At 42.9% G+C, this 26,306-nt stretch overlaps 1 protein-coding gene across 5 annotated transcripts in view; it reads right to left on the bottom strand.

Moving 5' to 3' along the window:
- Positions 1-3,291: 3,291 nt before the first annotated feature.
- Positions 3,292-26,306, bottom strand: part of COPS7B (COP9 signalosome subunit 7B) — a 31,521-nt gene continuing 8,506 nt past the window's right edge. For 3 of the 5 annotated variants that reach the window (XM_012735332.3, XM_012791627.2, XM_076006041.1), the window contains 5 exons: positions 22,221-22,296; positions 18,180-18,268; positions 15,842-16,044; positions 13,478-13,583; positions 3,292-5,045 (listed from right to left, as the gene is read on the bottom strand). In XM_012735332.3, the coding sequence (XP_012590786.1) occupies positions 4,887-5,045; positions 13,478-13,583; positions 15,842-16,044; positions 18,180-18,268; positions 22,221-22,296 (633 nt within the window). In that variant the 3' untranslated portion in view covers positions 3,292-4,886. Of the gene's footprint in view, positions 5,047-11,156; positions 11,212-13,441; positions 13,584-15,841; positions 16,045-18,179; positions 18,269-22,220; positions 22,297-26,306 lie in introns of all 5 variants that reach the window. The other 2 variants (XM_076006043.1, XM_076006042.1) reach the window with 2 other exon arrangements.

Here is a 26,306-nt window from a genome sequence, read left to right as displayed (position 1 = left end):
AAGAGGTAATTAAGTTTAAATGAGGTCCTAAGAAAGGATCCTAAATTCCATATGACTAGTGTCCTTATTAGAAAGAGACATGAGACATGTGTGTGCACAGCAAAAATGCCATGTGAGGACACAGCAAGAGGATGGCCATCTGAAGCCAAGAGAGGCCTCAAAAGAAACCAAACCTACTGACGCCTTGATCTTGGACTTCTAGCCTCTAGAACTGTGAGAAAATAGATTTCTGTTGTTTAAGCCTCTCAGTCTGTGGCATTTTGTTACAGTAGCCCTAGCAAACTAGTACATTTGGTGAATGGTGAGAACCAATTATTGACTATAGGATTAGACCTGGAAGATAGCAATAGAAATGCCCAGTTGGCTCTTGACTATTCATGCTGGCAGAATGAGACATAGAGATTTGGATGTTATAAATGAAAGTGGAATCATGGGAGAAAATCATATAACCTAGGGAATGAATGGATGTAAGATAAGACAGTCAATGATGCAACCACAGGAAACACATCTGACTGGACTCTAAAGGAAGTGATGCCCTTGAAGAAATTTTAAAATAGGTGGAGGAACACAAGGAAAATCTGGAGAGATTGGGGCCATGAAAACTAAGAGAAGAATGATTAAAGAAGTGGACTCAACAAAGCCAACTGTAACAAAAAGATCAACCCAGATAAAGACTGAGAAGTTGGGCAAGTTGGAGATCAATGGTCTCCTTGACAAGAAAATTATCCGTGTCTGGTTAGCAGTAGACACCAGAGGCCAATTAGTTTAGGTGTGGATGAGGGAGGAAGTAGAGACACAATAGGTAGACAACTCTCAAGAAGCTTGGTGAAGAAGCTAAAGATGAAAAAAGTGGTGGCTGGAAAGGGACATCAGATTCAGGAAGGGTCTCCTTAAGGTGTAATATTTGTCATCACATACAGCCATTAGAGGAGAGACTAAAGATGCAGATGTGAAAACTTTTGGGAGAAAAGGTGGGGCAAATAAAAAAAGAAAAAGAAAAAGGCACAGGTAGATGAACTGTATTCACATGGAAGGAGGGACATCTTTCTGCTATGAAAAGAACAGAGGAGGGAAGGATGGATGTAGGACAGCCTATAGGTGGAAGACAAGAAACTGAGGGTTTCCCCACCTAATATTCTCAATTTCACTATGAAGTAGAAAAGTACAGTCACCCACTGAAAGTGTGAGGGGTGTGATAGGGTAAACTATTGCAAGAAAATGGTAGAACTTTTAAAAGAAAGCTCACTAGGGGGAGATGACAGGATGGCTAAACATGACTGAAGACCCAGTTTGAGAGACCACAGATCTGCAGTGACATCACTCTGCAGCTGTTGCACAAGGAGGAAAGGGAAGTCATTAAATTAGCCAGCCCATAGTGGGGTTTTGCTGGGGAAGAGCAATGCAAGGATGGGCATAAATGACCCGAAGAAGGGCCTCCTATCTTTGCTTTCCCCATCACTTCTTTCCTTGTCCGTTTCATTCTTAACCAAGGAGAGCACTTCGCATCCCTAACATTAAGACCCAACACTCCGTTTTCATAGTAAATCCTTTGTCAGCATCTACATTTACTGTCCCAAGGTCAAGTTATAGACAATCTACCTAACAGACATAAGTTTAAAAGATCCACTTAATGTCCTAAGGGTAATATAAAGGAGATATAAAATGAAATTTATAATAAAATATGTATTTCAATCTGAATATCTCAAGCATAACCACAAGAAAAGATTTAAGGAGGTAGTAGATGTTGATAGCTATACACAGCATCCCCAGAAAGACGCACGTATGATCACAGACTACTCAGGTGGACTATGCTGGAAACTCTAATACCATGAGCAGTGTGATGGGTCCTTCAGAACGAGTAAAAATCAATCAACTGCTGAATTAAAAAAAAAATTGAAGTCTCAGACTATTAGAATAACAACTTTAAGTGTAAGAACTAGAACATTTTGGCTTGGTTTCAGGCACTAACCCAGCACCTCAATAGGATTCTCATCCCCTCCCCAAACTTTTGAGTCATAGGAATTTGGATGGTGACCAAAGCAGCTAGATGATAAACTGCTTGTGATAATTTTACATATTTGCTTCTTTCTCCATCTCTGTCAGTGATGATCATCTCAGATTAGGAACATAAGTACAGTCTGCATCAGGGGATTTGACCAACTCCCTAATGTTACCCAAGGAGGAAACATAACACCTCTCATCTGGACAGTAAAAACCAAAAAGGGCTTCAGGCAGAAAGCTCAAAGTTAAAGAAGGTGGCTTGAGCCAGCCTAAAGGCACTGCCACTGAGCTAATTCTGTTTAATACCACAGTGTCTCCTTCCCAACCTAAGATATCTCACTGTTGATGAGGACATCTCCTATGAACGCTGTATTTGTGTATAAAACACTTCTGCACATTTCAGACCTGAGCGCAGCTATCACAGTGTGCCAGATGGGAAACTACAGAGCTCAGAGGCCAGACCTCCTACCAGAATTCCAGTGGAACAGTGAACATCCTGGCTGGGCCACTGTTCCCACAATTTCTGGAGCCTCCAATCCTATATTCTCTGCTTCCTTATCAAGTGGATGGGTGGGTTTAGGAAGCAGATGCTGAGCTGTGCAGGGGGTCAGTTAAAAGCAAGATGAGCCCTCAGAGGAACACGCAGGGTTTTCTCATATATAGTGAGGACGACTTTAATAATACTTACCCATTCCAACCTCAGAAGATGGTTTGCATGGAAGGGACCGAATGACTTACTGTATGTGAAGACCCTCTGTAAAGCACTTTACAAATGTGTTATTAATATTATTGTCATCATTGTTTTTTGAAGGGTTGGAGGAAGGCAGGGTCTTGCTATTTTGCTCAGGCTGGCCTCAAACTCACGATACTCCTGCCTAAGCCTCCCAAGCTGCTGGGACTACAGCTGCATGCTACCATGCCCGGCAACCATCATAATTTTTAAGGAAGCAACAGAACCATGGAAAAGGATGACCCTATAGCTCCTTAGGACAGTCAAAGAACAAATGGTTACACATTTCATACAAGTCAAGCTGCCTTTCCTCATCTATTGGATGAAAGACAATTGCTGAGAGTAAGTGTGCCTATTTTAGGTCTAGAACGAATAGTTGGACAAACCTATAAGGCTGGGAGCTGTTCAGGGTTTTTGAGAAATATCTTTTTCCCAAAATTTCCCCAAAATGTGTTCTACTAGTTATTCCCTGAAAAGATTTAGTGTCGAAATGAGTGTGGCACAGGCTTCCTCACACAGGACTTCTAGGAGACCTTAACAATGAATTTCCAATGAGGATATGGGATGCATGGAGTGCCAAATTTATTTAATGTAACAGAACCCCTTTTCCACAGAGTTTCTGACAGGGGGTTTCATGAAACATACTTTGGGAATTAAACTTAACTTTCCAGTTGGGCATAATGTTATTCGGGCACATGGACCAGCTTAAAAGGGAAACAAGAACACTTTAACATTCAATCAACAGTAGGCAGTTGCTGGACATTTTAGAAAAAGGAAAATTCCATTTTTTAACCATGGTACTGAAATAGCATCACATTTCCCTGAACCACCCTAATCCCAGCCCCTCAAGATCCACCAGCTATGCCACCCCATGCTCCACAGTCACATACATTAAATCTACACTTTTATTTTTTTGTTCTAAAATGTGCTTTTTCCTCAATGAACTTTAATATCAGTCCAGGACCTCCACCTCCCCTTAAAAAAACAAAACAAAACACACACACATACACACATGCCACCCTCCAACCAGGTGAAAAGTCCCCGGCGATGAGTTTATAACAAATATTGACACGAGGGGGGAAAAGCATGTTGAAATGTATTAGAATCAGAACCTGTACAAAAAAAAAATTAAAATATAACCTGAAACTGTTCAAGTTCAGAAAGTCTAGTTAAGTCCTTTTCTCTTGCCAGGAGAATGCCATCATCAGAGGGCTCTGGGGCATCAGCCAAGGAGGGATGGAAAGAAGGAGACAGAAGCAGCAACAGGTCCTTCGCCAGACAGGGGCCTCGGCACCACCATCCCCACCCCAGGTGCAGCCGGGAGGAATTAAAGGTCTCGGGAGGGCAAGTGTTGGCAGACGGCCCCAGTGGGCAGCTGGGGCCTACACACCAAAAACAAGGCTGAGTAGTCAGAGGCAGCAGGAGGAGCAGCCAGCAAAGAACACAAGCTGAAGGGAACAACTTCTGCCACCCAGCAAACCCACAGCACCCTCCATTTTGCTCAGATACCAGAGGTTAGTCAACCTAGTGCTCCCAACTAATGAGAGATCAGAGCTGGGCTTAAGAGGCTGAAAACCCGCAGGTTTAGTAAACATAGCCCAGCATCACATCCCTCCATGGCCTGAATTGGAGCTGCCAACAAGGGATAAGGCAGGAGAGGGGAAATGAAGCATTTGAAACCTGGCTAGAGATGGCCTGCACCATTGGGTACTGTGGTACGTGGGGCTGGAGAAAGAACACTCCCTTCCTTACTTAGGGAAGGGTCTCCTTCGCAGTCATCCCTGGGGGCCAGTTAAAGCTGCCTCTGGCTTATGACCAGCCTGACAAAATGACATGGAGCAAAAGAAAAACTGGGAGGGAGACAAGCCCTTACACAGAGACAAGAACCTCCTGAAGGGAAGCTGGGCAGTGTCTGACCCTGTTAGGATGGCATCAGTGGAGCCCCTGAGTCTGAAGGGAACAACTGGGGAAGGAGGAAGTAGGTGAGGGAGAGGAGTAACGGTTTTCTGGAACAGTACCAACAGGGTGGGGAGGCGCTGGTGAGGGGGTGGGCAGGTCTGGAACTCACTGCAGGTAGAGAGAGGAGGAAATAGGCCCTTGGTGTCCCCTCCCCACCTGACCCAGGCCTGGTGAGTGCCAGCTGCCCCAGCCGGCCCTAGTGGCGGCTAGAGACCAGACCTTTCACTTTGGACATCTTCTTGGTGGGTTGCCTCTGCTCAGCATGAGGGGGACACTCCCGTTCAGCAAGCTGCTGCTCCATCTCCTGAGCTGAGGAGGATGCCGTGGCTTTGAGTGTCTTCTTGATGTTGGTAACCTGGAGGGAGATACAGAATTGGTGTGCTCAGTCCATATGCACCAGAAACTCACCAAAACTTGCTCTCACTATAATAGGGCCACACAGAGAGGAAGCTAAAATCCTCTGCAAGAAAATCTGAAATTATCTTCAGAACCCAGGTAAGGAGAAACAAGCATGGACTACTCATGGAAGACATGGAAATAAAGAAGTAAACCATTTGGCAAAAAGAAACAACACCAAAGATGAAAGAAAGTAGTGATTAAAATATCCTCAGAAAAAGGAAGAGTGACCCAAGAATTCTATATTCAGCTGTTATTCACGTATAAAACCACAAATATTTACACAAGAACTTCAGTAATACAGCTTCAAGAAATCTTCCTGAATAAATAAGTAGAGTTGATACTCTACTCTAGTTGATCATCATACATGTGGGGATGATACTTGATGACAAGTATCATCATGCTACATGCTTGTCTTCTTTGGCCTAAATTTGGTCTGGTCCCTTCTGACTTTCTTCCTTCTGTGGGCTGAACTTCAGCCAACTAAGTGATAAATGAAGAAAATGTAGTAAAAGAACTAGCAAAATGCTATCACACTGTTTGCAGCTTACTTTTTTTCATTTAATGAAGAAAGGGCACAAACATTTAAGAAGCTCCTGAATATTTTTCCATGTCAGAACACATATTCTCTGTAACACCTGTGTACTACTCTATTATGAATGTTCTCCAATTTTTAATTTGGTTCCCAGTTTGTTTCTCAGTGCTACTATTAACAGCCTTCTATGTTTACCTTTGCAAACTTTTGTGACTATCTATGGAGACATACTCCTGGAAGTGAACCTTCCAGATCAAAGTGGACATACAATTTACATTTGAATCAGTATTGTTATATGGCCTTCTGAAAAGTGATTGCACCAATTTGCACTTCTACCAACAACGTACTCCAGGAGTACCTATTTATATACACATTCCCTGACACCAGTTCTAATGGATCTTTCATACCTTTGCTCTTCAGCAAGTTGAAAAGAAGAAAAAGGGGAAGAAAAGCAGGAAGAGGACAGAGGTGGGAGGGAAGAGTTGTGTAGTCAAATAAATATTAGCCTTCTTAAAAAATCATTAGCAGGAAAAAAAAAAAAGACACTTGGTGCAGAGTGAGGCATATGTTTATTGGTAAGAAAGTGAAGGGACTTCCCTGTTTGAGGGCTTCCCTGTTCTCTGGGACACAGGAGGACTGGTTTCTACAGAGCAAGAAGAGTTGTCAGGGTCAGAAGTTCTGAACAGTCAGAATAATCAGGATCTTGAGTAAGAGACAGCCAAATGCAGAGATGAAACAATGCTATGAGAGTGAGACAAAACTTAGGTTCCGGCCGGGCGCGGTGGCTCACGCCTGTAATCCTAGCACTCTGGGAGGCCGAGGCGGGCGGATTGCTCAAGGTCAGGAGTTCAAAACCAGCCTGAGCAAGAGCGAGACCCCGTCTCTACTATAAATAGAAAGAAATCAATTGACCAACTGATATATATATAAAAAATTAGCCGGGCATGGTGGCACATGCCTGTAGTCCCAGCTACTCGGGAGGCTGAGGCAGAAGGATGGCTCGAGCCCAGGAGTTTGAGGTTGCTGTGAGCCAGGCTGACGCCACGGCACTCATTCTAGCCTGGACAACAAAGCGAGACTCTGTCTCAAAAAAAAAAAAAAAAAAAAAACTTAGGTTCCTAGAGTGAAGCCAGATTCATCTGTACAATCAACCTTGCCTAGACTACAGGTTGTTTTTTGTTGTTATTGTTTTGAGATGGGGGAAACAGCCATGCTCCAAACTATAGTTACCATAATCAACACTGTACCCTTTCTAAAAGAGCAACAGAGGACTATGGGCTGGGGCCGTCAATATGGAGGGCAGTCTAAGTCAAGCCTGCAGTTTATCCAGTGTCCTGTCAGACTGCAAAACACCACCTGGGACTCCCCCAACCCTCTTGGTGGCTCACTGCTGCTTTGGTATCTCTTGTTCAGTAAAATCATTGGTGAGTAAGTGAGTGAAGAATTTGAAGCAAGTGGCTGGCTTACCACTCTTTCTCTTATAAAAGAGTATTTGTTACTATTTGTTTGTTTGTTTGACTTCAAGGCATATCCTAATGGCCTTGAGGGAGAGACTAAGAAATGTGATTTCTCAGGTATTACTGCTTTATAAAATAACATTCCAAGGCTTCTCAAGTTTGATATGCTAAGTATCAGGAAAATTAACTAAAATCTTAATAAGAAGTAACAGCATGGCTTAAGTTTATTTCTTCGCATGTCAATTACCTCTGACTTCCAAAGTATTAAAAGATCCTTGAACTTAAATATTATCTGAGGGAACCTGTTTTAAAGTTTCCCCAAAAGCTCACAAAATTTTAACCAAATAAGACATTAGGAAACTAACAAGTTTTTGTTACAAGGCCTATATTTACAAAAATAGTATCTTTCCAGCAAATAATTACCTTTCCCATTTAGCAAAGTAGCTTTATTAAAAATTTTAAAAATAGGCCGGGCACGGTGGCTCACGCCTATAATCCTAGCACTCTGGGAAGCCGAGGCAAGTGGATCGTTTGAGCTCAGGAGGTTTGAGACCAGCCTGAGCAAGAGCGAGATCCCGTCGCTACTAAAAAAAATAGAAAGAAATTAGCTGAACACCTAAAAACATATAGAAAAAATTAGCCAGGCGTGGTAGCACATGCCTGTAGTCCCAGCTACTCGGGAGGCTGAGGCAGAAGGATTGCTTCCTCCCAGAGTTTGAGGTTGCTATGAGCTAGGCTGACACCACAGCACTCACCCTAGCGAGGGCAACAGACTAACACTCTGTCTCAAAAAAAAAAAAAAGAAAAAGAAAAAAACTTTTAAAAAATAAAACCAAAAAAATGTCCTTAATTTCACCTTGGCTGATAAACAATAGCCTTATTACCTCAAGTTGTGTAATAATTTTTACTAAATCAATTTATACTACAAATAGTTTTCTATATTGATTCTTTCATTTAATATATATTAGATTTACTGACGTTCTCATAACTCCTACATGTGTAAGAAAAAAGCATTTAATCAATCCCTAAATAATGGACATATGTTCAATCTGTTGCACTTGTGTTTCTGTAGCACAAACTCATCACTGGCCTATCAGAAAGTAACAACAGGCATTTCTCTTTTTATGGTGGCCTAGGTGACTTGGGCTAGCTACATATTCAGAGCATCTGTGGCTGGGCTGAGAGGCGAGTAGCTGATCTGCTTGCCAAGGAGCAAACTCAGCGTATGGCATCTTCACCACCTCTTAGCAACCAACCAGAGCAAACAACCCCCAACGCTTTGCTGTTTCACTCTTTTGCTATATATATTCTTCATCTTTTCAAGTTCAACATTTCCAATGTCGTTTTCCTTTACTATAACATAAACTTACAGTTCTCACTCTAGTTCCTGACGGAGCCTGTGCTCTCCATCCACAGGAAGCTTATTGATCCTCTGCTTGCTGTCTATACTATCACTCCCCACCATAATAACGCAGCCTCCCCATCTCACAGTGACTCAATTCTATGTAAAAGCCTTTGATTACCGATCCTATCAAAAGTTTTTGAGCAATTAAGCAGACAGAAGCATGGACAGTCTCCCATTTCATTCAAATGCCTATTTATACTTTTTTTTTTTTTTGAGACAGAGTCTCACTTTGTTGCCCAGGCTAGAGTGCCATGGCATCAGCCTAGCTCATAGCAACCTCAAACTCCTGGGCTCAAGCGATCCTTCTGCCTCAGCCTCCCAAGTAGCTAGGACTACAGGCATGCACCACCATGCCCGGCTATTTTTTCTATATGTTTTAGTTGGACAATTAATTTCTTAGTTGGACAATTAATTTCTTTCTATTTTTAGTAGAGACAGGGTCTCGCTTTTGCTCAGGCTGATTTCAAACTCCTGATCTTGAGCAATCCGCCCACCATGGCCTCCCAGAGTGCTAGGATTACACGTGAGCCACTGTGCCCAGCCTATTTATACTTCTTTAAGCAGTTTTCTCTTGTAGAAACTGCTCTCTCAAAAGGCTCTTTTGGGTGCTCAGTGACCCTGGTATACAAGAAAAAGAAATGAAACCTGACCCAGGGAAAAACTTGGTTTTCTCTAGCTCTGAAACACCACTCAAGATCTGGTACCTTCCTTCCCCACTCTTTAACACATGCCACACTAGTGCAGCGCATCATACTTGGAATCATTCACTTCATCTCTGCCTTTCTGTTTCTCATGCACCCCAAGGAGGGGACAACTCATCCTCAGCCCCTCTGGCCCTGTCTGGAGAGTCAGCACCTCTTCCACACCACCTGTCCAACCACTCCCACCCACACTGACCTGCCCCTCTTCAACCTGCACTTGCCTGGCAGTTCCTCTCACTCTCTAGTCACCTCCTATACCACTGTCTTTCCTTTGTGTTTCAGGTGTACATGTCTCGCCCCTTCAAGAAGACTACCAACAAATCTGAGTGCTCTACAGTTGTTACCACTTTGAGGCATAAGGTAAACAACCCATAGAGGAAAAGAGGGCTTCCTGGGCAAGTGTCTCTTAAGGCTAGGAAATAAGCCCTTTATCCTCCACAAAGAGTTGGCCTGGGCCGGGCGAGGTGGCTCAGGCCTGTAATCCTAGCACTCTGGGAGGCCGAGGCAGGCGGATTGCTCAAGGTCAGGAGTTCAAAACCAGCCTGAGCGAGACCCCGTCTCTACCATAAAAATAGAAAGAAATTAATTGGCCAACTAATATATATAATATAAAAATCAGCCGGGCATGGTGGCTCGTGCCTGTAGTCCCAGCTACTCGGGAGGCTGAGGCAGGAGGATCGCTTGAGCCCAGGAGTTTGAGGTTGCTGTGAGCTAGGCTGACGCCACGGCACTCACTCTAGCCTAGGCAAGAAAGTGAGACTCTGTCTCAAAAAAAAAAAAAAAAAAAAGAGTTGGCCTGGGTTGGGGAGTGCTGTGGCCCTCACACTGGTTCTATTAGAGATGCCTTGTTCAAGTCAGCTTTATTGTTAGACATTTTAAATACACAAAACTCACAAAGGAGACTGAACCAATGACAGACTCTCATAATTGAAGGGAATCTTAAGCGTCAACCTTCTTCCAATTGCTGGGTAGGTATAAGTGTGGCTAGCTCCTTTCAGGACTCCAGATTGGCTGACCAAGTAGGTCCATCGACTGAACCTGTTTCAGTCTTGTAGACTTTCTTAGGAAGTCTAATTCCTCTTCCAGAGAGCCATCCTTCAATTGATGACAAGTATCATCCCCACATGCTTGTCTTCTTTGGCCTAAATTTGGTCTGGTCCCTTCTGACTTTCTTCCTTCTGTAGGCTGGCTTACAGGCCCTCACCATCCCACTTACTCCCAGATGACCTAGAGTTTGCCAAGCTCCTTAAAATATGGGCCTCAGGAATTTTCAAGTAGGATTTTGCTTGCCAGCAAAAATGCAGCCTAGCTCTATGAGAGGCCTTAAATATTTAGGCAAAAGGAAGTGTGAAGAGCTTCCTGCGGCAGGAAAGCATCCTTCAGTTGTGGGGTAAAGTAAAGGCAGGCAACAGGAAAGACAGTCCACTGTTGGAAAAGTGCTACAAAGAAAAGGAGAACTGGGAGATGGAGAGCTCCCCTCTCCAAGAGGTACCAGGAGGCATACTTTTGGTGTACTATAAGCCAACAAACCCCAAGGCTGTCACTAACTTAACTCCTGGGGGATTTTCCATGTAATGGAAAACAGAGCTTACTTTGTCTAATAAGGCTTTATTACCTACATGACTGGAACATAGCCTATTTTGTAAATGTAGCAATACCTATATATTAACATTCCATAGAATATCAGACATAGGCACATGCAAATATAAAGAAAAATATGTTCTAAAATCAAATTTAAATTAAGAGGTGCTTTGTGATGCTATGACTAATTTTTACCTCCCCTCCAGAGTGCCTGCTCAGAGATAATCAGACAGCTCGTAATGTTATTGTTGTTCTGTCTCCCCCAGGTAAGCTGGAACTATAACTCAATAATATGTGTTACTTCTAAGAAAGGTTAAAGGAGAGATTACTCTTAGGCAGTTTGTGATAGGGCTGACTTCATTAAGGAGGGCTCTTGAAGCTACAACCCAGCAGAAGAAAGATGCTGTTATAAGATTGAGAGGAGGGGGGATATAGAGTTTTTCACTCTAAGAACAGTGATCTAATTGAAGAATAAAGAAAAGATCACCAACTCAGTTGAGAAAATGGCTAAAAATGCTAAGCCAAGGGTAACAGAAACAAAAATACAAGCAGAATATGACAAATTACTTTTGTTCTTTGTAGATTTATTTTCTTTTCAAGTCAGTTAACTATTTGATGAATACCTTCCAAGTGACTCAAGAAGGGCACGATCAGCACCCTACACTGAGTAGCTAGACCATACATTCATGGCATGGGAAAACCAACAAGGCTCTGAGCTTTGACCATGCTCTCTCCCTATGCCCATATTCATCTGTTCCAGATTTTCCAGAAGACTATTAAGTCAAGAGATTGTTTTAATTGGTGGTGGTGATGGCCTTGGCCTTTTCCTCAGATTTGTTTTTCTTAAACTGAAATCCTTACCACCACCTGCCAGCAGCAACAGGCTCTACCAGCAGGGGTAGCTGTGTTTTCCACTGGTGGGAAGCTGATAACAAATCCATGTGTGCTGGTGCAATCTCTTTTTAAATAACCATGATTGTAAAAACTCTACTCTTGTGTAATTACAGGGTGTGCCTCAAACATTAGCCAAACTTTTTTTGTCCAATGCCATTTGTCACAGACATAAACTTGAACAGTTCAAAACTCTAATAAAACTAGTATCATTCATCTTTGTTAATGACCACAATGCCTATCTACCACCTATCACACCAGTCAGCAGCAGCAACCAGGCTCCTCTCAATGCCCCCAGCAAGGTTAAAGACTACTGGTTACACACAGGCTACCTCAAGGTTAGGCAGGGAGTGTGGTGAGCCTCCAAACTTCATTTTTTCCAGGGTCTGATTTATAGGAAAGAAGACACAGAAAGTAGAGTGGTTAGCCCTTCCTACTTTGTTCAGACCTCAATCCCAGGTCAGAGAAGAGGCCACCATCACCAAGAATGTGATTGCACAGCCTATTAGAGAAGCAGGAGGATAATCTTCCTAATTGTCTTTGCTTTTGGCTAATGTTAAACTAAATGTAGCTCATACTTTCTTGGCTGGAAGTAGGATTAAAAATGGACCATGCATTGAACATTGATGGAGTGTATGTATGTAAGGTGTGTGTGTGTGGGGGGGGTATATTCAAAATCAATTAGCTCTAGCTCATGAAAAGCACAGCTCAGCAGTCACTGACACACTTACATGGTGTGCCAGAAACACTCAGTTCAACGTTTGAGTACCTACTATGGGTTAAGGGACGAGGGGCTGGTCTTACGAAGACAAATAAGATACAGGCTTTATTTTCGAGGAGTACATATACCAGTGTAGGGGAACTCACCAAATTTCACAAATCCCCCTTTGAAAGGCACATATACTCATTTCTTATGCTCCTTAGCTGGAATTCTGGGACCCACTCTGCCACACTCTGGGACACCTGATTTTTAAAACTCATTAAATAACATTACCACTTTAAGCCCTACCCATTATAGAAAAGGACTGCCAGGCCGGGTGCGGTGGCTCACACCTATAATCCTAGCACTCTGGGAGGCCGAGGCGGGTGGATTGCTCAAGGTCAGGAGTTCGAAACCAGCCTGAGCAAGAGTGAGACCCCGTCTCTAAAAAAAAAAAAAAGAAAGAAAGAAAAAGAAAAGGACTGCCAATGCTAACACAAACAAATGCCCATAACACAAAGGCTGGAGCCTGCATCTATCCAGGAGACTAAGAGTGTCCTGAACAACCATGTGTCACTAAAACCACACCCTCTTATCTTCACTTGCATCTCATCCAACACGTTTTATCCCTTTCTTCTTTTTTGAGTATGAAATATATCATGCATTTTGAAAGTTTATAATGAGCAGGCACAGTTTAGAGAAGAGGAATAAAATGAACACTATGTACAACTATGTGCCACACAACTTAAGAGGTAAAAACATCACCAGGCCTTGAAGCCCGATGTCACCCCTCCCTCCACTCCACCAGTAACTACCATCCCTCTAGCCATTCTCAAACTTGTTTTCTTTTGCTCTACAGCTGCAAAGTGCATGTGTACTGAAACTACAACATTCTCTGTTCTCCAAGCCTGATCACCCTGGGCAGAGAGGAATCAGAAAGGAGATGGAGAACACCAAGAGCAGGAGCCACGTGTCATACTTATCTCTGCATCACAGCATCTAGCCTAGTGCTTGTTTACTGGTGACCACTTGTTTCACCAACACCAAGATTCACAGAAACACTGCAAAGGAATAAACGGGTACACCCTGCAGAGAAAACAAACATTCCCTTCCTTCCTTACCTCTGCCTCTACCTGCTGCTGAGTTCGGTTGTGGTTCTCTTTGTACTGGTTGGCTCTCAACACTTGCTGCTCGATGCCCAGCAGAACTGCTTCGCAGCCATCACACCTACAAAGGATAAAACCAGCCCTAAGCTGCAGAAAGGCCTCGGAATTCTCTTCCAGCCTCAGAAATCCCCCTTCCCACCAGCCCTCCCCAGCACTTTGTAGGGACTTCCTTTAATACTCCCTCTGCCACGGCTCTCACCCCTTAACTCCTTCCAAAAGACAACCATTTCTAAATACATACCACAGGATATAAGGAGATAAATATTGTGGCTTGGGGGTAGTTTCTTGGAATACAGCTTTAATTTCTAACCTTTGTATCACATGGGAAATGATTCTACAGTATGTAAGATTAAAGGAGAGATTTTACATGGCACTAAATAATCATTTTTCTCAACAGAAAAAAAATCATTTTTTAAAAGTATCCTATTTTAGAGATTGCCCCCTTTCTCATAAGTTTAAGTTACTTCCTAATTGCCATACCCCTCATTGATTTATTTTCCCCACCTTTTACTTTGAAAATTTTAAAGCAAAAGAAGTTAAAAAATAATGGAATGAATATTCACATACCTGCCACTTAAGATCTAATAGTTGTAAACATTTTGCCACATTTGTGGTACCTTTCTACATAACAATTTTGTTTCAATCTATCTCCAGTGCCTAAACATGAGTTTTAAGAATCTCTACTAGTAGGCTAAGTGCACTGGCCCACACCTGTAATCCTAGCACTCTGGGAGGCCAAGGCAGGAGGATGGCTTGAGGCCAGGAATTCTAGACCAGCCTGGGCAACACAGCAAGACTCCACCTCTACAAAAAAATTAAAAATTAGCCCAGTGTGGCGGTGCATACCTGTAGTGCTGAAGCAGAAGGATCACTTGAGCCCAGGAGTTTCAGGCTGCAGTGGGCTATGATCATGCCATTGTACTGCAGCCTGGGCAACAGGGTAAGTCCTGGGATAAGGGTGTTAGTCTGGCACCTCTGGGTCAAAACATATTGGTGGGTCAAAAACAAGAAATGACTGCAGATGTGAAAACTGTGTTGGCCATCTCAAAAACAGAATAGGACAGCCAACTTTAGTACGACCATAAATTAGATTTTGTATGCCAGGCTATTTTCTCATTAGACATATTTTCTTTTTTTTTATTATTTTTATTTAAGAGACAGGGTCTCGCTCTATCACCTAGGCTGGAGTATAGTGATGTGATCACAGCTCACTGCAGCCTCAAACTCCTGGGGCTCAAGCAATCCTCCCTGCACTGGCCTCCCAAAGTGTTGGGATTACAGGTGTGAGCCACTGTACCCAGCCATATTTTCTAAGCTTATTTCCTGTTTATTCTAATTTGTTTTACCATATCTTTTTAAAGTTTCTGTTTGTGTCAGATGTTGTAAAGGGAAGGTGTCTGGGGCCACACTTGGGACAGAACTTGGGGCAAGGAGTGGGCAGGACATGCCCTGGGTCTAATAGCAGCTTCAGTAAGGGATCCTCAGGGGGCGTTAGAGAGTCAAAGCTGGGCTGGATGTGCCAGAGATTCAACTGGTTTTAGAGAAAACAATTTCCCTCTCCCTCTGCACAAAGCCTGCCTGCCCTGCTTCAGAACCTCCAACATGCCATGTGCCTGCCTGGGAACACTCTCCTCACCTCCTATTATACTCTAATCCTGGCCCTCCTTCAAACCTAAGTCTATCTGGCTTTACAAGCCCCAAGTCATTTAAATCACTCCATAATAAATCTTTGTAGAATGTGTGACAGCTCTTGCAAATGACAAATTCCATTAAAAGAGAGGACCCACAAATGTCCCAATTCTTTTTATAAACCAAAATACAGTTATCAAATATTCTGTGTGTGTCTGTGTTCCAAATTAAAATAACCCATTCCTTGTCTTCAATATCCCTCACAGTGTTTTACAAACACTAACCCAATATGTTACTGACTCTGAACATGGGTTCTCTTACCCAAAGAATCTTCTAAAACTGACCTTTCTGAGTTTGGAAAGTGTAGGATTGGCATCACACAGCTAGGATGCAGAGACTTCACCTGCTAACCCTGGGCATTTTACAGCCCACTATTAAATAGCCCCCAGCTGCATTTAAGACAACAACTATTTTACAACCAAGGTGCCAGGAGGCCTGAAGTGATTCCTGTCTCCACACAGCTATAATCACAAGTGCAGCCCCACTCTCTGGCTTACTGTCCCAAGGCCCCGGCTCCCAGGCAATCACAAGTTAGCTCCCGAAACCCTCAGCTGACACCAAGAGATCACATTTTTACAAGCAGAGACACAAAGGACATGCTAAATATTCTTCTCCTTCTTTCAGCCTCACCATTCATGCAAGGTCTTGACAATATTATTGATATCCTTCTTTCGGATGTCACGGCCAATGCAGAAATCCACTTCCAGCAGCTGGTTTCGCTGGTCCAGCTTGCCCTGGATGATGTCAGTGTAGACAGCCTCAATGATGAGGTCTTCTAGTTCCCGGAGATTCCGCATCTCCAGGTCCTTCAGCAGCACGGAGTAGGGGATACACTGCAGATAAGGCCATGTGATCGTTATAAAAACCATCTGGCAAGCATTAATGAAAATGCAGGTATTACCCACATAGCCAACAGCTGCCTCTGGCTTGGGACATGCAGACTAGTGGTAATTATTAATATCTGGGGCAACAAAAGATGGATAAGTGAACTGTGAGACCTATGAGACCCAAACAAGACCATAGCATATAAGAAAGCATCCTCCTGGTTTTCTGCCTCCTGAACTTTCCCTCCTGAACTTTAGCTATCATGTGCTGGAGCACCCTTAGAGACTCTAAAAACTCCTTCCAGAGGAGAGAAAGGGAAATGCTCAGTATATGCCACTCTGCCACCTTCTGGAAGCTTGTAGACTTTGCATAAAATGCCAGATCATCATAAACCACCAATAGATCCCAGACACTATAAGAAAGAATTGTCTGCTCACACAGCAGAGTACAAGCAAAAAACTTTCAGACCAGCACTTCCATCTACAGGTGCCCAGTGGGAACTTCCAGCTCAGAGGTCATCCTGAAGTTTACATTTGTTTTCTCACTCTTGCAACCAGTATTAATTCCCCAACTATGGTTCTTTAATGGGCTGTACCAATATTCTGCATGACTCCAAGATAATAAGATATCTAAATATATAATATATATATCTAATATATAATTAGATATCTAAATATATTTAGATATCTAAATATATAATATATATCTAGTATATAATATATACTAATATAATTAATAAGATATCTAAATATATAATATATATCTTATAATATAATAAGATATCTAAATATATAATTTGCAAGGATGCAAATCCTCTGACACATGACTACCAGTTTGGAAATTAATAGTGATCAAATCTGTACGAACAGACAGGAGGAAGATATGTACAGAGAAGAGAGTAACAGCAAATATACCTAGAAGGGTTTTTTATGGCTAAAGGTGTCATATCCAGGGGCAGCAGGTGGGCTTACAATGACAGGTTACAGAAATAAAAAAACAGGTCACTCCTACTCTTTACTACACTTGAGAAGTCCATGATCAAGACAAGAAAAAAAGTCAGGTCTTCATTTCCCAACAAAACAGGCCTGCCTGAAATGCCAGGTTGAGAATCAGAAATTTATGACTAGATTAGGCAAAATGATTTTAGCAATTGAAAAGCCAATCCAAGAACAAATGTATATTTTCAAGCTGTATCACAGAGAAGAAATACAAAAAAAAAAAAAACTTTTTCAAAGGCATAGTCCCACTAAAACTTAAGACACTTAGGCTGGGATTAGGTAAACAGCCAAAATCAACTATAAATTAACCAAATCTGGACCTTCGTTATTAATAACTACAAGCAGCTGACTGCAAGGCTTATTCTAACCAGGGGTCCTCAAACTATGGCCGGTGGGCCACATGAAGCCCGCCGAGGACATTTATCTGGCCCACCAGATGTTTTTGCCACCTCTGCCTGTCCTGCTTAGCAGCCGACTCGTCCCGGGCCCACAGTGCGCATGTGTGGAATGTGCGCCGCACTCTCCAATGGCCCTCCAACGGTCTGAGGGACAGTGAACTGGCCCCCTGTTTTAAAAGTTTGAGGACCACTGTACCAACTGGGGCAGAGAACTTGGAGATATAGTAGATTAGCTGGTATCTTATAGAAGGGTAGGGTCTAAAGTTAGCACATAAGGCAAAATTCCAATTAGAGTAATCTTAAAAATCCCTGAGAAAGGTAGAATATTAAAAATCTACCTCTCAGTAACTCCAACATAGCAAATTCTTCCTCAGCATGGGCACAGTCCACTGCACACTGAGCAACAGATGAAGTTATTAACTTGTCTTGAGATACCTTGCTGTTTAAAAAAAATGTCTATCTTTAAATAGCAGTTTCCCATTAGCAAGGCAAATGCTCCCACCACAGGAGGCACCATGACATGCCAGAACTAAGACCTGCTAATTCATAATCACTACTTTTCCTATATGAAATAGAAAGTAATTGTCTATACCATTTTAATTATCTTTTCCTCTTTTTTCCTTTGCCAAGCAAATGTTATGCATTCATGATGTGACTATTGTGTGTAGCTGGGAGTTCCCTCATTGATGCCAATGAGACACTTGACTTGGGGAGAGGAGGAAAACAGGAAGGGTTTCAAGTCCGTACCTTCATTCTCGATGCCAAGCTCACGATGGTAAGATGTTTCAGCTTGTTCTGCTGAGCTGTGCTCAGTTCTGGCAGGCTCTCCTTGTTGGCTGCTCAGTCCCACCCACCACAAAAATCAAGATACAAAATAAAATTAGGATTTCTTTTATGGAATAAGCTCACCAACTCCCCAAACCAACTCTACTACTGAATCACTGTCATGACTCTGCACTTATTCACTGGACAAATAGTCTGTGAGCACCTTCTGTCTTCTCTGGAAGACCCTGTACTTCCAAAGATAAAGAGATTCAGTCTCTATACACAAGGCACTTAGTCTCCTGAAAAGCCAGGCATGAACAAACAAAATGATGTGACAATTATCTTAAAGAGTACTATCTGTGTCCTTTGTGACATTCAATTAAGTTCAACACATCCTCATTGAGCATCTGTCATGTGTGATGCTCTGTCTTGAAGCAAATCAAGTATGAATATGGGCTGGACACGGTGGCTCACTCCTGTAATCCTAGCACTATGGGAGGCCAAGGCGGGAGGATTGCTTGAGCCCAGGAGTTCGAGACCAGCCTGAGCAACAGCAAGACCCCATCTCTACAAAATAAAAAAATTAGCTAGGCGTGGTAGTGTGTGCCTGTAGTTGCAGCTACTCGGGAGGCTGAGACAGGAGGATTGCTTGAGCCCAGGAGTCGGAGGCTCCAATTAGCTATGATGACACCCCTATACTCTAGCCTTGACAATAGAGTAAGATCCTGTCTCAAAAAAAAAAAAAAAAAGATGAATATGATAGGCTTTGTCAGGGCAGCTGTGCTGCACAACTCCAAGGAAACCAACCACCTGGGGCTGTGCAACTCAATGGCCCTGGACTTGTCCTCAGTCTTACAATAAGATGTTTCAATAGCCACAAATGCAAGGCAGAACTATCAGAAGAAGGGTTCAAATTATTGTAGGGAAGAGGGGAAGGGGAAGAAGGGGAGAGGTGGAGAGAAGGAGGGGAGGAAGAGAAAGAAAGAGAGAATACAATCTCATTTGGGAGGTATAGATGAAAAGAAAGACTTTGTGGAAGAGATGGAGTTTGAGATGAGCCTTGAGGAATAGGCAAAATTTTAACAATAGTAGTAATGATAACAATAGCAAGGGCAGTAGCCTCAGGTAACATATACAGCGAACTTTATGGTGTGTGAATGCATATACAAATCCAGATGTACATACACACATCCAGTTAATCCTCACAACAACCCTACAAGATAGATTCCAAGTGTCCTCAATCCCTTAACCATAATTTTGGATTCTAAAAAGCTGAATCCAAGCCGGGCGCGGTGGCTCTTGCCTGTAATCCTAGCATTCTGGGAGGCTGAGGCGGGTGGATTGCTCGAGGTCAGGAGTTCGAAACCAGCCTGAGCAAGAGTGAGACCCCAGTCTCTACTATAAACAGAAAGAAATTAATTGGCCAACTAATATATATAGAAAAACTTAGCCGGGCATGGTGGCGCATGCCTGTAGTCCCAGCTACTTGGGAGGCTGAGGCAGGAGGATTGCCTGAGCCCAGGAGTTTGAGGTTGCTGTGAGCTAGGCTGACGCCACGGCACTCACTCTAGCCTGGGAAAACAAAGCGAGACTCTGTCTCAAAAAAAAAAAAAGCTGAATCCAAGCTGATTGTTTTTTGTTAACCTGAAATTCATTCCTGACCTGAACTGAGGCAGGCTTTTTATTCCACTAGTTGTGAACCTTCACTTGTTTTGCTGTAAAATTATGAATATAATTAGCTACAGATGCTGCCCACACCTCTCTGGGAATGTTACATAAAAAGGCATATGCATCATATTACCTTTTTAAAGTCACCAAAATTCTAAATTCTGAAACATCTAGCCTCAATGAGTGTAGGTAAAGGATAATGAATTTATATTATATATAAAATGGGACTTATTAGTCCCATTTTACAGATAAGGAAACTGAGGCATATAAAATTATTTAATTTGCCAAAGGACACACAACTAAGAAAATGAAGCTAGAACATAAACGCAGTCATTCTGGCTCCAGAGTCTGTGCAATGCTGCCTGTTTGGTAAGTGAGGATGGAAACAGAGGACACACTCATTGGAATAAAGCAAAGATCAGAAAAAATGTGTATCAGGTAGTGGCAAACTGTCCAGTGTGACAGCAGCACAGAATAAGTAGATATGACCAGTGAGTAGTTAGGGATATAGCAAGGAACCCCCTGAGTATCAGGCTACTGTCATACCACTAAAAAAAAAAAACTAGGAGAGCCAGAAAAAAATTGTTTGAGTGGAAGGTAAGTTAATGTTTGGACATTCAAGTACCTCATTCCTGATATTTAAGATTCAAATTTAAAATGACTCAAATGCCCTACAAAAGAGTCTTACAAGACTTAAAACATGGATAAATGCTTATGAAATAAGTAGGAAATAGACATAAAATTGGATAATCTCATTACACCTATGTAATAGAAAACACAAGCATAAAGTCCAGCACCCTAAGGATAATGGTATTAAATGGAGGTACAACTATGAGTGACTTTTTAAAAATCTATTTTCCAAATTTTCTTCAATATGGTGATATTATTTATTATTTTGATAATATTTACAACACTGAGATATGTTACAAGTAGGTATCTGACATTTCACAGCACTCCAAGTGCCCTGCAAATACCAGTTCTCAAGAATCTCATCTGAGCCAGGCATGATCCCAGCTACTCAGGACACTGAGGCAGGAGGATCACTTGAGGTCAGGAGTTTGAGGCTGCAGTGAGTTTGAGGCTGCAGCACCACTGCATTCCAGCCCGGGTGACAGAGCAAGACCCCATCTCAAAAAACAAATAAATAAAAATTAAGGCCGGGCGCGGTGGCTCACGCCTGTAATCCTAGCACTCCGGGAGGCCGAGGCGGGCAGATTGCTCAAGGTCAGGAGTTCAAAACCAGCCTGAGCAAGAGCAAGACCCCATCTCTACTATAAATAGAAAGAAGTTAATTGGCCAACTAATATATATAGAAAAAATTAGCCGGGTATGGTGGCGCATGCCTGTAGTCCCAGCTACTTGGGAGGCTGAGGCAGGAGGATTGCTTGAGCCCAGGAGTTTGAGGTTGCTGTGAGCTAGGCTGACGTCACGGCACTTACTCTAGCCTGGGCAACAAAGTGAGACCCTGTCTCAAAAAAAAAAAAAAAAAAATTAAAAAAAGGCCGGGCGCGGTGGCTCACGCCTGTAATCCTAGCACTCTGGGAGGCCAAGGCGGGCGGATCTCTCAAGGTTAGGAGTTCGAAACCAGCCTTAGCAAGAGCGAGACCCTGTCTCTACTACCAATAAAAAAAAGAAACTAATTGGCCAACTAATATATATAGAAAAAATTAGCGGGGCATGGTGACGTACACCTGTAGTCCCAGCTACTCGGAAGGCTGAGGCAGGAGGATTGCTTGAGCCCAGGAGTTTGAGGTTGCTATGAGCTAGGCTGATGCCACAGCCAGGTGCGGTGGCTCATGCCTGTAATCCTGGCACTGTGGGAGGCCGAGGCGGGAGGATTGCTCGAGGTCAGGAGTTCAAAACCAGCCTGAGAAAGAGTGAGACCCCATCTCTACTATAAATAGAAATTAATTGGCCAACTAATATATATGGAAAAAATTAGCCAGGCATGGTGGCACATGCCTGTAGTCCCAGCTACTCGGGAGGCTGAGGCTGCAGGATTGCATGAGCCCAAGAGTTTGAGGTTGCTGTGAGCTAGGCTGATGCCATGGCACTCACTCTAGCCTGGGCAACAAAGCAAGACTCTGCCTCAAAAAAAAAAAAAAATCCCATCTGAAAAATAAAAACAAGGCCTACATTTATGGAAGAGTATACACTCAGTTCTCATTTTACCCACTGGAAAATAAAAGGTAAGAGGGAAATTCCTTTTGTGAGCTTACCTACAGAGCACAGTAAAATGGGAAACAGCCAGGTCAAGAAGTCCTCCACCCCCAGGCTTTATATTCAAACCTCAATGATCTCCAAACTGAGCAACATCATTAAGACAAGTCTTTTAAAGAATCTTAACCAACTCACCTATGTAATCTGGGTATGTTCCATAGGCAAACAGGTTCAGTAACTGCAAATAAGCAGCATTAGCTCCTTCTGCAAGCTGAGAAGGGGAAAAAAAAGTTCACGACAGATCAAGTTGTCTACCAATCACTGTAGTGTTCAAACAGGGAACAGGTGATCATGTCCCAAAGATGCCATGGCCATTTATTGTGAACTGTTTGATTAGTTGGCCCCTGAGGTCCATTCCAACTCTCTGATTCTTTAGGAAAAGATAAATAAAATTATTAAAGCCCCAAATTTAATTTTTCTCACTTAGGGTTATGTTTTATACTACACATAGCATGCCCAAGTAACTGCTTCTCTCTCTCCCCACACAAACACAGTATTAAGCATTAAGCACTGGAAGCAGTTCAAGTTTTCTCAGGAGTTCCTCTGCATTAAAACAAAGATGAAGCAGCCCTGTCTACACACAAGCTTGGCAGGTACAGCATGAACCACTATCAACCCAAACTGAACAAAGCTTAGGGTTGGTTCCAAGTTTCAGGACTACATGTGGACTATGAACCCTGGGAGAGATTAGCACAGCATAAGGTATGACAGAAAGCCAGGCTGGGACAGGAAACCAGGATATCACACTGCCCCAAATAAAAATTTTCATTAAAATTACTTACTCTTCACTGATACTGATGGCAGAGAGCCATCTGTAGAAGGAAAATGAAAGAGCCACTGTTCTGCCCAGAGCTGCTCTGTTGTCAATTACCTTAACTGGGTGGTTTTCTTGACTCACAAACATGCTCCTAAATACTCTTCCAATTTACCACACTCAGTAAAGTCTAAACAGGAATAACAAGTGGAATTCTGCAGACAATAATAGCAATACTACTTAATTTTAGCCATTTTTAAAAAAAGATTCCAAGAACTGCACTCATAATTTCAGATCACTGAACAGCAACTTGCTTATTCTGAGCTCACATAGGGAAAAACACAAAGTGTGGGAAGATAAAGGCAATTTGCCAAGCACCCCAATGAGAACTCCAGAATCCTACTACCTCAATCTACTTTCTGAGGTTATTATGAACCTCCTGAGATCCCTGAATCAAAGGTAGTAGAGACCTGGTAAAGACCATCAAATCTAGCCCCCATCTTTCAGACAGACAATTACAAAACTAGCTGGAACAGACTACTTTCTCTAGAGCAAATACTCCCAAACTTCTCCCACTGGCCTAACTCAATAAGGTCTTTTGGCTTTAATTTCATCTATCTCCTCTTTTTTTTTTTTCTTATTATTTTTGCTGCTGCTGCCTGTCCTGCTTAGCAGCCAGGACTAGTCCTGGGCCCACAGTGCGCATGTGTGGAATGTGCCCCATACTCTCCAACAGCCCTCCAACGGTCTGAGGGACAGTGAACTGGGCTCCTGTTTAACAAGTTTGAGGACCCCTGGTCTAGGCTCTCACAAGACAGGTGTGAAGGGCAAGTGGAACCTTCCCCTGATGCCCAGACATTTCGAGCTATCTGCAATTACAAGAAGCTGAGTTGTGTCTGCACCACAGAAGAGCAGAATCCCTAAACTTGAAAAATCTGAAACAAAAACAAACCCACGGGTGTCCCAGAACTGCCTGGGAAGAGTTGCCACACCCTCTCCAGGGTCTTGGCAGGGGACTTGTGGGCTAAAGGGAGCCCAGGGTGGGGCCCTGCAGGGCAGAGCTGCAGGGAACAGCTAACGGGCTCACACAGGTGTTGCACTGCAGACACCAACTGCCCACAGGGAGCACCCGAGGCTGGGCCCCCAGTTGGCCCAGCTCAAGTCCCTTGGTGGTTGCAAGAGGACCAGCGCTGGGGCCCCAGAAAAGAGGAGAATCTGGAAGGGTGGGTGGGAGAGCCGGGGCTGGTGGGGAGGTGCTGGCACCCGGGAACGTCTCTGAGGGGGAGCAAGGGGTCCTGAGGCCTGGAGTTGGGCCTGCCGGGGCCATCTACAACCCGGGACATGGCGACTGCCCCGAAGCTCGGGCCACAACCCCCACCCACAGCAAGCGCGGCCAGCAGCTCCATCATCTATCTCCTCTTAACCAACCTTCCACAGTTGCAAAACAACCATTTGTAGCAACTGCTTCTGTTTGAAATGATGCTGTGTTTTGGTTGTGGTCTGCAGCTTTGAAGTGCTACTTGGCGTCTCCTTTTTCCCACAGAGCTCTCACCATTCAAACATGACAGATCTGGTAAAATACTAGTTAGGCTGGGTCTTGCTTGCCTCCACTCAGTTATCTTTGTATGAATCCAATGGTTCCTTCCCCTTCCCCCTAGCTTTCTTTTTCTTTTTGTTTTTTTTTAACAGTTTTATCTTAGGTTCATTAAGAGCAGTGAATACCTAGAACTGTGCCGTGAATGAAAGGAAATCCTGTTTACGAAGGTGCATTTCTTTAGAGCTGTGTCATACCATCCTTTGGGCCCTCTGCTGGAAAAGTAGAATGAAGTCTCAAATAATGCCTTTTTAATTGTATCCTCTAGTATTATAGATGTAGGACAGTACTGTATAATACCTCTGTGAATGCAAAATATCTTGTACCTGTTTTATGATATGTAGTAGTGACTGTGCTTTATCAGAGCTGTTTTTAATGATGTTACTCTAGAATGTTTTCTTTCCAGATGACTCAGAAGTTTAAAAAAAATGGTGCCAGGTACCACAACAGTAACAGAACTTTGCTGTTTTCTGAGGTTTTGTTTTTTTACCTCTCCCTCCCTCCCCTTTTTTTTTAATGGAGTGTGCTGATATCTCTATAATATTGTTCAGATGACCGCAGAACCTGGAAAAGCTGTTGCTGCTACTGATGCATAACATACTGCTATTATTGGTCTTTATATATATATACATATATATATATACATACACACACACACACACACACACACACATATATATATAATTTGAATTTTTGGAAACTTTAGCTGTGCTGTCAACTTTGGAAAAAGTATCCCAGTTTACGTGTTGAATTGGCATTGTACAGAAATTAACAGCCATATTGGTCTAGAAACGTTAAACTTAATTTGTTTTTCCATTTGTACAGGGGTAATGCACTGTATTAAATATGTAAGGTCTTATCTATATGGGTTTGATTATAAAAACTAATAAAGTATTCTCTAAATTAAAAAAAAATAAAACAACCACTTGGCATATTCATTCAGGCTTGTCATGAACCTCAAGGAACATATTACTCCTTGGCTATCTCCTCTGTTGAAAAATGAACCCAGTTCATTTCAACCCAGTTCTCAAACCTCTCTCAGAGAATTCATTTTCCGCATCTGATAAATTTTTACTGAAAGCCTACTGTGTGTTAGGCTATGTATTCAGCTCTAAGGAAACAATGGTAAGCACAACAGATCTTATCCTGACCCTTATCCTGACCCTTATCCTAAAAGAGCCAGTTTAGCAAGCAATACTGACATTAAACAAAAATGTACAATTGAAAGGTAAAAGTGGCTCATTTTATCTCTGGCCATCACAGGGAGAGGAGCCATGTGTGGGCATCTACAATGGATGGCTGTGGGGAAACTGCTCCAGTTTCCTGATAAAGAGGAATAAGCAGACATACAGCACCAAGCCTAATAACCTGAGGACCACTACTCTTTCTGTTACAACTGGCTGATTCACTGCAACTACTGTTAAAACTGGCTGTGGGTGTGGAGCTGGCAGCCGACAGCAGGAGTCACAGTGGTCATGAAGATGACGAACTGCCCAGAAAGCTGGCCATCCCCTATTTGCAAACCACTACCAACAAGAACACCAGGGCCACTCTAAGCAGTATCTAGCATATGATCTACAAGGAGTGCCACCACCCAAATCTGTGCATGGTGGACATCTACAGCACCAGCACCATCTTCACAGCCAGAAGCCTATGATGGTAAGAGGAAGGGGACCTGCCCCACCAACCCACCAAAAGCTCCTGAGCACCACTCCCTGCAACAAACAAGAAAGATGTTCACAGATTTTTCTCAAATAATAAATAAATAAAAGCATCCTAAGTGGGAAGCAGAGGTTGAAAGGTATAGGTTGCTTCATATCTCTGTTCCATCTGGTCATTCTTCAACAGATCTTCTCATTTCTCAGGCACAATG

This window comes from Microcebus murinus, chromosome 8 (genome assembly GCF_040939455.1).
Source record: "Microcebus murinus isolate Inina chromosome 8, M.murinus_Inina_mat1.0, whole genome shotgun sequence".
In the NCBI taxonomy this organism is placed as follows: Eukaryota; Metazoa; Chordata; class Mammalia; order Primates; family Cheirogaleidae; genus Microcebus; species Microcebus murinus.
This window is presented reverse-complemented; position numbering and strand designations above follow the sequence as displayed.